The sequence below is a fragment of the Misgurnus anguillicaudatus genome, chromosome 18 (genome assembly GCF_027580225.2).
Source record: "Misgurnus anguillicaudatus chromosome 18, ASM2758022v2, whole genome shotgun sequence".
NCBI classification, from domain to species: Eukaryota; Metazoa; Chordata; class Actinopteri; order Cypriniformes; family Cobitidae; genus Misgurnus; species Misgurnus anguillicaudatus.
Window position 1 is genome coordinate 15,928,710 of NC_073354.2, and position 13,122 is coordinate 15,941,831.

At 38.0% G+C, this 13,122-nt stretch overlaps 1 protein-coding gene across 3 annotated transcripts in view; it reads right to left on the reverse strand.

The window, feature by feature from the left end:
• kcnh5a (potassium voltage-gated channel, subfamily H (eag-related), member 5a) overlaps positions 1-13,122 on the reverse strand; it is a 130,951-nt gene that overhangs the window by 68,422 nt on the left and 49,407 nt on the right. For 2 of the 3 annotated variants that reach the window (XM_055185535.2, XM_055185538.2), the window contains 2 exons: positions 11,545-11,637; positions 5,753-6,182 (listed from right to left, as the gene is read on the reverse strand). In XM_055185535.2, the coding sequence (XP_055041510.2) occupies positions 5,753-6,182; positions 11,545-11,637 (523 nt within the window). The remainder of the gene's footprint in view (positions 1-5,752; positions 6,183-11,544; positions 11,638-13,122) is intronic. The other variant, XM_055185537.2, reaches the window with a different exon arrangement.

Consider the following 13,122-nt stretch of genomic DNA (forward strand, 5'->3'; position numbering starts at 1 on the left):
AACAACAAAATGCTCAGAACACACACAATGGATGATTTGACATGACAGCGAGACCACACACGTGATGACTGTATCGATTTTAAAGTGACGCGAGATCAAACGTGACTTAAGAAAAACAAAAGCTGTGGTAGTTCTTGCATGACACATTATAAAAGCACTTACTATATAATGCCATAGTTGTACAAGTCGATATTTTTTCTCAATACTCCTCTTTCATGTGATGTTTGTGGGTGTCTTGTTTCAGCTATAAAAGCATGCAACATTCAGTTAAAGCTTCCACGCTCTCATTGGCTACTGCAGCTATCTTGTCAGAGGCAGCCCAGTCAAAAGGCGCACATATTAAAGGTCGCATTCTTCCTGATCCCATTGTTTAATACTTAGTTAGTGTGCAATGTTGCTATAATGGCATAACAGAATTTAACAAAATTCGCCTTTCACAGCCTACAGCTAACGACCGGTTTGGACGACAGTCCTCTACTTCCTGCTTTAATGACTTCAGTAGACAAAACTCCGCCCACAGGAATATGTCAGTCGCCACCTAAGCTAACCGCAAGCTAAGCTGCTGTCGAATCACAACACACTAAACAAACTACACAATCAGAACTCGCCACGTATTTCTGAAGGAGAAACTACATAGAACAAGGAAGACATCAGCACGTTTTGAGGACAGTGAAAGCAGTGGTATACAGATAAGTCAATTGTGTGAAAATACCGTGTTTTTTTAAACGTGAAACATGAACACATGTTATATTGTGCACTGTAAACACAATCAAAGCTTCAATAACACAAAAAGAATGGGACCTTTAAACATGATTTGGGGTTGGACAAAAAAATTGCTCAAATATAGCTCGAAACAGGCAGCAGAGGGACATTATGGGTAGTGCAGATTTCCATGAGATGGGGATGGTATCACTTTGATGCAACAAGAGCACATAAACATTTGGGAAAGCCTATGGGAAAGACCATTACTGCTGACTAAACTCTCCTGCAATGCTTATGGCACTGACAAAGAATGGAAAGAGTACCATCGGTCCCTAAGTATCAGTGGTTAAATGAGCATAGAGCATCAGTTTCCTTACTCAGCACATCACCCCTGTATCACCTGACAGCATTAAATGTTATGCTGCTCTATCTTGGGTTCCTCTGAACTGTTGCTGTGTGTATCTTGCACTCTTGCTCAAGCAATTGAGCGTGACTGTGTGTGCGTGTCAGGTATAGAGATGAAGATTGTTCTATTTACCTACTTGTTTTTTTACCAGTTAACCCAGTAGCAGTAAAGCACACATTACAAGACTTGAGTTTAGGATATGTTGATGCTTCAAGTCACTACTGTGTGTATACGGAAAGCCCATAGCTGTGTGCAGGTCGATGAGCTTTAGCCTTGTAGCGTGTGCTTGGCACACACCCCCACAGATACACATAATGCTAAATCTAAATCCCCAGGATTAATGTGTAAGAAAAGCAAAGAAAATGGGGGGAACAAGAGACTAAATTAAAGAAGCGAAAAGAGTAGCTCTATTTCACTAAAACAAATAGGCCCTGATCAGTACAACTAGCTTTAACATGGTAATTACAGTACCCTAAAATTAATTCCCCAGATCTAATCCAAATCCACTTTTATCCAAATTATACCGTGATTCAGCAACACCATACATAAAGTATATGCACAGATACGTGATTAACCAACACATTCTCACTTCCCAAGGCGTCAAAATCTGAAGCATGCTCAAACGCCCCCAGCGTCAGCACGAAGACGCGAAGGGCGCCCCCACGCGTCACCACATCGACGAAACGGGAACTCCGTTGCTTTCATGCTAATCCCTCAGCGTCGGATATAGACGAAAGGGAATCCCGGAAGGTGATGTCGTCACGTTATGCGACGATCGGCAGGATCATGTTGCTTCTGGACGGTAACTACTCAATTTTTTTCCAATTTTTAAACCATTGTCGCTCGGGGTTGGGGTTAGATTTGGTGTTTGAATGTCAGTTTGTTTATACTTTTTGTCTTCTGATTTTTAAGCCACTGTTGCTTGGGGTTGGGGTTAGAGTTCCGGTTTGGGTTAGGATGTCTGTATTGGTTTATACTTTTTGTCTTCTGATTTTTAAACCATTGTCGCTTGGGTTTAGGGTTAGAGTTGGGTTTGGGTTAGGATGTAATTTTATGTAACAGAAAGTGGTTCTAACCCCAACCCCAAGCGACAATGGTAAAAAATTTTGAACGAAAATTGAGTAGTTACCGTCCAGAAGCGGCATGATCCTGCCGATCGCCGCATAACGTGACGACATCACCTTCCGGGATTCCCTTTCGTCTATATCCGACGCTGAGGGATTAGCATGAAAGCAACGGAGCTCCCACTTCGTCCATATAGCGACGCATAGGGGCACCCCCCGCGTCTCCACACCGACGCTGAAGGCGTTTGAACATGCTTCAGATTTTGAAGCCTTGGGGAGTGAGAATGAGTTGGATTAACATGATTAACAGTAAATATGCTATGAAACATTGTGAACTGCCAATTAAACTTGGTTTGTGTGAATATGCAAATCTTTAAGGTCCAACAACAACCAACACCAATCATCTCTAACAAACACCAACCTTATAAAGTCTCATTTACTTTGATCCAACAACTGCCAAAGAGGGGTTTCACGCTGACCCAACAGACTCCAACCAACACGTTTGTTGGCGTTTATTGGATCAGTGTGAATTAACCTTATGAATTCATATGATTCATTAATGCAATATATTTAATTTATCATAATTTAGTAATAGTTAAATTTGGCTAATGTAATATAACATAACATAACACAACGTACCGTACTGTAGTGGTGTGAGATAAAACCGCAGAAACAACTAATGCCAACTATCTATCTACTGCTGTCTGTAGAGAAAGTACAGAAAACTGAGCGGTAAACCAGCAGCAAGGATTAGCACTACTACACTACAACAATTAGAAAATTATTAACATTGTTTCAATTTAAACTGACCTGAAGTCAGCCGTGTTGTACAAAAAGCCTAAAACCAAATGAATCTTGTGTGAATAATTTTTAGTCAGCCTTCCAATTAAAACTTGAAATCAACATGACCCTATTTACTTTGTTATCCCATCTGGAATGGTCATCCTTCTCTAATGATGTTTGGTAAACACTCCCCTCCTGCCGCAAGTTCTATTTCAATGCCTACTTTTCAAGACCAATCAATTTCAAATTGGAAAAAACAAGCCACGCCTTCTATTTTTCTCATATTTTGTTTTACTCAGAAAGAGATCATTCCACTTTTTTTGAAAATATGCCCATTTTCCACTTCCTCTAGAGTTAAACATTTGATTTTTGCCGTTTTGGAGTCCATTCGGCCGGTCTCTGGGTCTGGTGCTGCCACTTTTAACATAGCTTAGCACAATCTATTGAATCTGATGATTGTGCCAAAGAGTTTCGATATTTTTCCTATTTAAAGCTTGACTCTTCTGTAGTTACATCGTGTACTAAGACCGTTGGAAATCAAAGTTGCGTAATATCACTACGCCTGCTGCAGCCATGTTACAGCAGCAAAGTCCTTGATTATTACGCCAGAATGAAAGTATAGTTCCTAGCATATCTGCCTAGAAAATCGCAACTTTAAATTTTCCGTCAATCTTAGTACACGATGTAACTACAGAAGAGTCAAGTTCCAAATAGGAAAAATATCGAAACTCTTTGGTTAATGTTTAGTGCAATGCCAATGGTCTAATCAGATTCAATGGACCATGCCAAGCCATGCCAAAAGTGCCAGCGCCAGACCCGGAGACCAGCCGAATGGACTCCAAAACAGCAAAAATCAAATGTTCAACTCCAGGGGAGCCGGAAAATGAGCACACCTTCAAAAAAAGTGGAGCGTCCCTTCAAGGACTGTCTCAATTGGAAAATCCTTCCAGTGTACTGGAACGTTAGTTCCCTAAATATTCCCACAATGCAACGCAAAAACCAGTGAGCATTGATCATCCCTACGTTACCACTACCTCGGGAGCTAAGTAGCTGATTGAGACACAGCCTTTATTAACATTGCAGCCCAATTAATCTCTTCCTAAACTCTTATGCCGAATTCTCCGGACTATAAGTCACACTTTTTACATAGTTTGGCAGGTCCTGGAACTGGTGAGACTTAAACGTTAAATAAAATAATTTCATATGAACCAAGACAAAACCATCACCGTCTATAGCCGCAAGAGTACGCTCTATGCTACTCCTGTATTTATGTAATTCAATGGATTCTATAGCCGCGAGAGTACGCTCTATGCTACTCCTGTATTTATGTAATTCAATGGATTCAGTGATGTGGAATGACTTCGGGACGTTTTTGAACTTGATTTGGCTTATCGTGTTAATTTAGCCTATTCAGCCTCCCAGGTATGTTCTATATGCTGTTTATCGTGTAAATAACTGTTAATGTTACGTTAGCATGTACGGACACCTATTCAGCCTGCTGTTCTGTCTGCTATTGTTTAGTTGAATAACTTGCCTTTCCAGATTAAATGTCTGTTCTTCAGCTTGGATTTTGTGAAATCATTTTCTAAATAAACGTGACGTACTGTATAGTGCGCGACTTATATGTGTTTTTTACCCCTTCAAAACGCATTTTTGACTGATGCGACTTATATTCCGGAGCGACTTATAGTCCGGAAAATACAGTAATCAGAAATCAGCTGTAACATTTTTCCTTACTGACTCACTCACTCATGTGTTTGTCAGGCTCCTGGGGGATAACCGCTTACCGTTTTAACCAAATGCTACCAGCAACACCTTAGTCATAGCTTGCTTACTTTAAGTGATGTGGATTTCTAGAAGGTCACTAAAGGAACTGCTTAACATCTCTAAAGCCGACCAGCACCGCTGCTGGGCCATCAGACCGGCATGATCTTTGGGCGAAAATACCGTAAAGATAATGACAAGTGACTAGCCAGCCATTAGCACAAAGTGGTGTTTGTTTTTGATTGAATGTAGCAGCTTAGAGAGAGAGATTTCAGGAAATATTTTCAAAGATCCCAGGTCTTATTGGGACATTGCAAATGTTATTACAGACAGAAAGCCTACTAGGATGAAAGATTGCACTTTATATCAAATTATGTGATGCTATATGATAGCTATCAATGTGTCTGCAATGCTTTTGAATAGCACTTATGGTTACTGACATGCCTTGATTGGTAAGAATGCAATAAGCACCCGCCTAATGTTGTTTTAAGTGTATTCCCTGCTGAAAAGACTGCCTAATTCCAGCATCTATAGTCATGCTGGTATGGTGCAACTCTGAATGGTGTATGAGCAAAGCTTAACCGATATTCTAGGTTGTATCCATGTTTTATATTCGGTATGTTTATTTTCTTTATATTTAACAATTTTCCTGTTTTTATGCTTTCTTTTTCATCTGAAGTTGCTTTGAAACAATGCAATATGGTAAAAATCATACAGTATATAAATACATTTGAATTAAAATGATTTGAATATTGCTGGTTGACTGCTGTGTTCTTTCTGGTGTAGCTACCCTGCTGAAAAACCAGCATAGACCAGCATAATTCCCATGCTGGTTTGATGCTGTTTTTTTCAGCAGGGTAGTTGACTATACAGTAGTTGTCGTTTTGGTTAGGCTTGTTAAAGAGCCTGATGTGTGGCCAGCAATCCTGGTCTTTTCAGCAGGGTTCCACCCAATCCACTTACGTTTTCAGTAAGTGACCTCTAAGCAGTTCACATAAACATCCATAAAGCAGGAAAATCAAGTGTTACTTACATCCCACCATCATCATGGCCACTGAGAAGATCTTCTCCCCATCTGTAGTTGGGGCAATGTTCCCAAAGCCAATGGTGGTGAGGCTTGTCATAGTAAAATAGAGAGAAGATATGTAGAGCGTGTGCTTACTGGGACCACCCTCCCATTGGCCAGAGCCACTGGCATTGTAGCGGTATGGCGTGCCAATGCTAATAGCTAACTGATAAAGCCAACTGTCCGTCTTGATGCTGTTGGTGGCCTCATCGATGACCTCGTAATCACCGATGCTGTACCAGATGCAAGCCAGCCAATGTGCCACCAGACCAAAGACACACACCAGTAAAACTAATACTGCAGCACCATATTCCAGATAGTGGTCCAGTTTGCGTGCCACTCGACCCAGACGAAGCAAACGCACCACTTTCAGTGAGCTGAATAGACTGCTTAGACCCTGGTGAGGAAAACAGAGATGAGGACGAGTAAGAGAATGTTAAACTGCGACCTTCAACACAAAAAATACAACGTATAACATAATAACCATTGAGTGAATACTGTAATTAGTGGGAGAAGACACTGAAATTATTGTATAGTGTTGGAAAATTACACACTTCAGTGGGTGCAATGTAAACATACTAAGCTGAAGTAAAAACAGGTCTATCTATCTATATATCTATCTAGGCCATAATGTATGTGTCAAAATATGTGTTTGGCGCGTCGTGTAAACTTATGTGCATCTTGCGTCATCTCTTTTATCATAAGCTCTTTTGACACATGGTCAGCAGGCATGTATTTTGACATAACGCATGATGCACATGGTTCACATCACGTAATAAACACATATATTGACATGACGAGCAACACACATGATGCTCCGAACATATATTTTGAATTGGTGCCCCATAGAAGAGAAGTCACCGGCATCTATCTATCTATCTATCTATCTATCTATCTATCTATCTATCTATCTATCTATCTATCTATCTATCTATCTATCTATCTATCTATCTATCTATCTATCTATCTATCTATCTATCTATCTATCTATCTATCTATCTATCTGAGGCTGGACTAATTTGCATATTCATAGTTTGTGCATACTAAATGAGGAAAGGGTGTACAGTTACATGTCCTGTCACAGAAAAAGCTTTTACATATGCTGTTACTCAAAGATGAATTTAAAGTGATAAAATTATCGACAACGGGGTGACTTTAAGTCACGGTTAAAAATGTCGCAGGCTTATTAAATTAGATACAAAATATCAAACCAAGTGGCATCTTCAAACCAGTGATGCCAGCTTCACTTTTCATTTGCTAACCAAAATGTGTACTTTATCTTAAATTTAAACAATGTATCTACTGGTTCAAAAGCATCCCATTTCTTTTTGGGTTCCATTGTATTTCAACTATTTATAAGATACACTTGAAAGGGTATTGTAGTTAAGACGTATCATGACTTAAAATTTGCGTTTCAAGGCATGATCTACCATGTTCACTTCAACATGAATAATTCCAGGTGGATCTGTGTCATATAGATCCACAGACCTGTGAGGCCACTTTGATCTGACACCTTTCATGTCAGAGGAAGAGGAGAAGATGGGAGGTTCCCTGTGGTTTCTTGATGCCCACTGAAGAATAATCTTATTGATAAGGCAAATCTTTTTTTTAAGAACTATTAATAGTTTGGATGCATGTTGGTCAAGTCTGTAGAACTAGGTGTGGGATAAATATAATAGTTTGGCTCTGAACGCAAAATAAAGCATGCTTTTAGCTACACCCACACACATGCTGTATCTCTTTAAACAAAAGCTTTAAAACATTGCTTGTCAAGTTCAGCCCAATGTAGATTATAGGTTTTAAAATAAACAATACAACACTGATTAACATATTTGCTAGAGGTTTCTTAATATATACAAACTGATATTTTGTATGTTGGTAGGCCAATACAAAATATACACACGTTTGTGGATTAACATTTGTGAAATTCTGAAGAATGATTTTAAATACAGTAAAGTGTGTATACCTACCATTGTACGCTCTTACAGGACATATAAGTACAGTATAAATGAACAACATTTTATGATGAACATTTATTTAAACAATGGCAGTGTAGAGGAGGTTAGCAGCTAGTAAAGAGAAGTAAAGAGAGATCGTTTGGAGGAGGAGAGGAGATATGCGTTTTTGATTGAAGATTATGAGGGCACATCAATTAAAAAAAAAATATGAAGCTCACAGCTAAGTCATTTGTAAAAAAAAATAACACAATATTACTAAACAAATTACAGTTTTTCATTTAATTTTCATGGCGACTTAAGCATCTCTGGGGAATAGTTACTACAAGTAGCGACTCTACTAACTTAACTACATTTTTCTGTAGCTTGACGGTAGTTCAGTTACTTTTAAAACACTGTAGCTTTAGCAGTAGTTAAATATACTTTTTCCAGCAAGTAGCGATGACCAGATGCTACATTATGTTGTGCCTTTGCAATGCTTAAACGCACTGAGCGAAGCAGCATCGTCTTCTCTTCTTAGACCATAAACTCAAATTGTTCTTTACTGCCATTTATTGTTCTGTCATCTTTGCGAAAATCGTCTGAAGATTGGGTATGTGCAGGGGTAACGTTGACACACTCATATTATAATGTCCGTGATGCGAGGCATGACGTCAGAATATGACAATGCAGAGATTAATTGTTCATGGCCATATTTCTCCAAGTTCATTCTCTTAAAGAAACAAACCATAAAGCTTACATGTTCATAAGTAATCTGTGCAAAAACTTCAAGCACATACAAGTGAGTAATAGCCTTTCAAAATTAATTTCCCGCTTTATTGCTTCTTTATCAAATGTCTATTTCTATTTTAAGTTCAGTGATAAATCCGTTTCCCATTATTCCTAAATTTAATCTGCCTTGCCTGTCACAGTTTTGTAACAAACCTAAGAACACTAATGTTGGGTTTGCGCCAATGCTTTAGCATCTGTCAATTAAAAAAGATAAAGAAATCCAGATATAAATTATACCTTTATCAAACCACATGATTTAATTGTATACCTTAGTTTGTTAATAATAATAATTATTCATAATTAATATTATAAAGAGCTGAAATTAAAATGTTTCTCATTTAAAATGTTTTCCTGCTTTCTAATTTTTTTATGCCTATATTCATGGCAATTTTGCAGAATAAAACAATACTGAATTTTATCACATTGTTTTAAACCCCAAATCCTTTTCTTAAAACATTCTTCATTCACAATATTCAGTTATTTGTACAACCCCAAATCAGAAAAAGTTGTAGAAATTGTGAGTAAAAAAGGAATGGAATAATTTACAAATCTCATGGTAAACATGTCTCCCTAACAAGCTGATGGGTTTAAATCAGGTGTGTTAAAGGTGTAGTTTAATGCTATTTCATGCATTCTGACTTATTAACACAGTTTAAAAGTTGCTAAACATAAGCAAAGTGTCAAAAAAGCAGTTGAGCATTCTGAGCCAAACTCACGCCTCCTTTTTCCAACAAGTTTCGGAAAGTTTTTTTTGAATGGGGGTATCCATTACGACATATTCCTTTTATGGGCCTTTACCCCCAGAAAAGCATGCCTGCCCTGCACGTCAAGTGAGAGCGAGAACGCGCATTAGCATTGCTCCGTCGAGTACAAGTCACCGGCACTGCACAGCATGCGACAACTTTGTTTTAGCAAGATAGTTCGACAAAAGAAGTGTTTTGGATGTAAGGAGAAGAAAACCTTATTTAGCTTTCCCTGTCTTAAGACAACAGTGGATGCAGTTCGTTTTTCCCGGACAGCAATGTAATTGCCAATGAGTTGGTTTGTTCCCTGGCTGCATTTCGGAGAGGACTGCTTTACAAACAAGGCTCAGTTTGACGCCGGATTTTCCACTTGTTTACAACTGTTGGAGCGGTCAAAACTTTAAAAGACCCCGTTTAGGAGTCACAACCACAGGCGTAAATAAATCAAAATCTCACGTGTTTTGTTTGCAATCGCACATACGTGCATGTAATGTAAACAACACCAACAACAGCAAACATTTTTCACCTCAGTTGGCATTGTACTGCATTTACAACATTTACATCTTTTAAAACAGGCAAATGCAGTTAAAAACGGATTATGTTGCTTTTTTTATTAAAATAGCGGATAAACAAACAAGGATTAATTACCAGATAGAGACGTCCTGCTGTAATCGTTGCTGCTGTTGTTCTTGTTCGTTCATTACTGACTCAGTATCCAATTTTGGATCATATGTATAATGTAAAGCTGGTTATTTAAAAAATAATTAAGTTTAATTTTCATCTATGTCGGCTGTGAATTCAAAAGTAGTATCCAAAGCTGCGCGTACTCGTAACTCCTCAGCTCCTCCTACCGCACACCTTCAAGTGTTTGACCCTTTCCGCCAAAAATCGGAAAGGCTGTTCTTTCTTTTATAAATCTGACAACACGAAAGACTCTTTGGACATTTGAATGATGAAATACTACTCTATAGGTAAGCAAGATTAACATTAGATTGGCAAAAACGTCTTGTGTTATGTCAGCTTTAAATAAGGAGACATCTAAAACTTTCTGAGAGGGGGGCCTCGAGGACCAGGATTGGGAAACACTGTTGTAGGATAACTAATTACTTTTTCAGATTGGTAGCTTGGCTGTAGTTTAACTACTTTTACTGATTTACTCAGTGAAAAAACGCATGGGGTAATAATAACCCAGTAATTAGGTTAAACCAAACCAGCATTGGGTCAATTTTAACCCAGCAGTGTGTTCTCTCCAATATTTACCCATTATGAGTCAAAATTACCTCGCCATTTTTAGAGTGTAGAAAACCAACAGTAGGACCAATAGGAACTGTCACATTCTGTATGTGTGCACACTTGATGGAATTCACTTTGTAAGCAGTCAGGAGTGAAATAAGGGTCTGAGATGTAAGTATACTTAATTGTTGCATCCTCAACTGCTTTGGAAGCAGACTGTCAGACTGGGGCTGTTATAAATAGTGACCGTGATACCATACAGGTTTAATTAGCATTTCCTCCACCGCCGATTTCTGCTTTTTTGTTCCAGCTGTCACGCAATCAAAAGGCTAATTTCTCAAACATGCTTTATGTCCCTGAAAGGAGCAATTTCCCCAAGACACTGACAGTGGAGGAAGCAAGGTAAAAATAGATGTGTTCTTTCTGCGTTATTGCATGAAAACCTTAGGCTTTTATTACACTAGCGAAGAGCTGATGCTAATTTTGTGCACATGCAACTCTCCAGGCAGTGCCGTTCCTAATGGATACTTTTCTGAGTAATTTATCATTTTTGGGGAGTAATTTGCATGTGTGCTTATTTAGCATTTAGTAAACTGTTATGCTGTTTGTGTGTAAGGGGAACTTCGGCCATATCAATGGGTAGCAGTGAAATTTACCCTAGCTATTGGATGTGAACATTAGAAGGTAACGTTTGCTCAGAAATGTTCAGTAGGATGTGACATCCCCACACTTGTGTCAGAAGATAATGGAAGACAAACATTAATGGCTATTTATGAAAAACATCTTGCATAGTCGTGTGTCAGGGCGCAGAGAACTAAGCTTGTGCTGTCTAATTTGAATTGACTCGCATCTAAAATCACTTTAGATAAACAAACACACTAAGGGATGCAGCATTTGAGACAACATTAGCATAAATTACAGAGCCATCAGCACATTTTCAACAATAAATAGGGGAGAGGTTAACCGAACTGTCGTGCAAATATGAAAATGGGGTCGATAAACAATAGGAGGAAGGCTACTTTCTTAGGAGGGTCAGTTAGAAAGTGATTTAACTCACAGGTAACACTGAGTCCTCTGTGCGTGTGGCGTTTCGTGGCGAGTGGGCCGTAGATGGTAAGTGGGCCACTGCAGAAGAGTCTGCAATGGGATCCTAAATCAGAAAGACAAAGGCAGACGATTTATATCAAAACATCACTTTTGCATTCATAAAATAACCTCTGAGCTTGTGTAATCTGTTTAATATTTGTATTTTCATACTTTATTTATGATCAATTTATCATTTTTAAATTAAAAGGATAGTTTATGCAAATATGACAATAATTTACTCACTCACATGTTGTTCTAAACCTGTATAAGTTTTCTTCTTCTGTTGAACACAAAATAAGATATTTTGACATCATTTACAAAATATCTTATTTTGTGTTTAATAGAATAAAGAAACTCATACAGGTTTAGAATAACACAAAGAGTAAGTACATTTTTGGGTGAACTATTCCATTAAAGCAGTGCTTCTCAAATAGTGGAACGGGACCCCCAGGGGGGGCTCGAAGCGACACCAGGGGGGGCGCCCGAGACCCCAGGGAAAATACTTTTTCAGGAAGTGATTTTTAAAGACATTACACCCCAATCACGCTGATAAGCCGCTTGTGTTTTTTTTATTATTTATTGATTATATTTAATTTTTCAGTATCAAATGGTCAAAAAATATTATACTTTAAATAAGGATTGATTTTTTTATTTCAGGCAAATTGATGCATTTTAAGTCTTTTCTGTTACAGACTAAAAAACAATGTTAATAAAGTTATTCTTTGTTGTAAGGTGATCGATATTTCTTTTTTTGTGTTTTCTCAATGTTAATAAGAATACAATGTTTTGCAGATATGTAATTTTATAGACAAATTATACTATTTACAGTCGCGGCGGAGAGTTGGGGGGGCGCGAAATGTTTACCTCTTCCTAGGGGGGGCGTGACAGAAAATAATTGAGAAGCACATAATTACATTATTATTTAAGAGTGTCCGTGCTTCATAAGAGATAATTTAGAAAGTATAAATAAATGATTAATAAACTATTTAAAAGTATATTTACACATCTTATTATTTCTACATACATTTATACATATCAGTATACACACTCCTAAAGGATTATTAGGAACACCTGTTCAATTTCTCATTAATGTAATGGTGTAATGGTGTGGGGGATGTTTTCTTGCCACACTTTAGGCCACTTAGTGTCAATTTGGCATCGTTTAAATGCCACGGTCTACACTCTTAGAAAGGATGTGTTAATTTTTTACACATCATTATGTGGTAAGCTTTTAACACATTATGTGTCATTTTCTGTTGATTTTCTTAAAATATAACACATGTTGTGTTAAAAGTAACACAAAATGTGTTGTTTCAATAATAACACAGCGATGGGTGAATTCTGGGACAACACATTTAGTGTGTTGTCCCAGAATCAACACTAATGTGTTGTTTTTAACACATTTGTTTTAAGAGTGTACCTGAGCATTGTTTCTGATTATGTCCATCCCTTTATGACCACCATGTCCCATCCTCTGATGGCTACTTCCAGCAGGATAATGCACCATGTCACAAAGCTCGAATCATTTCAAATTGTTTTTTTTAACATG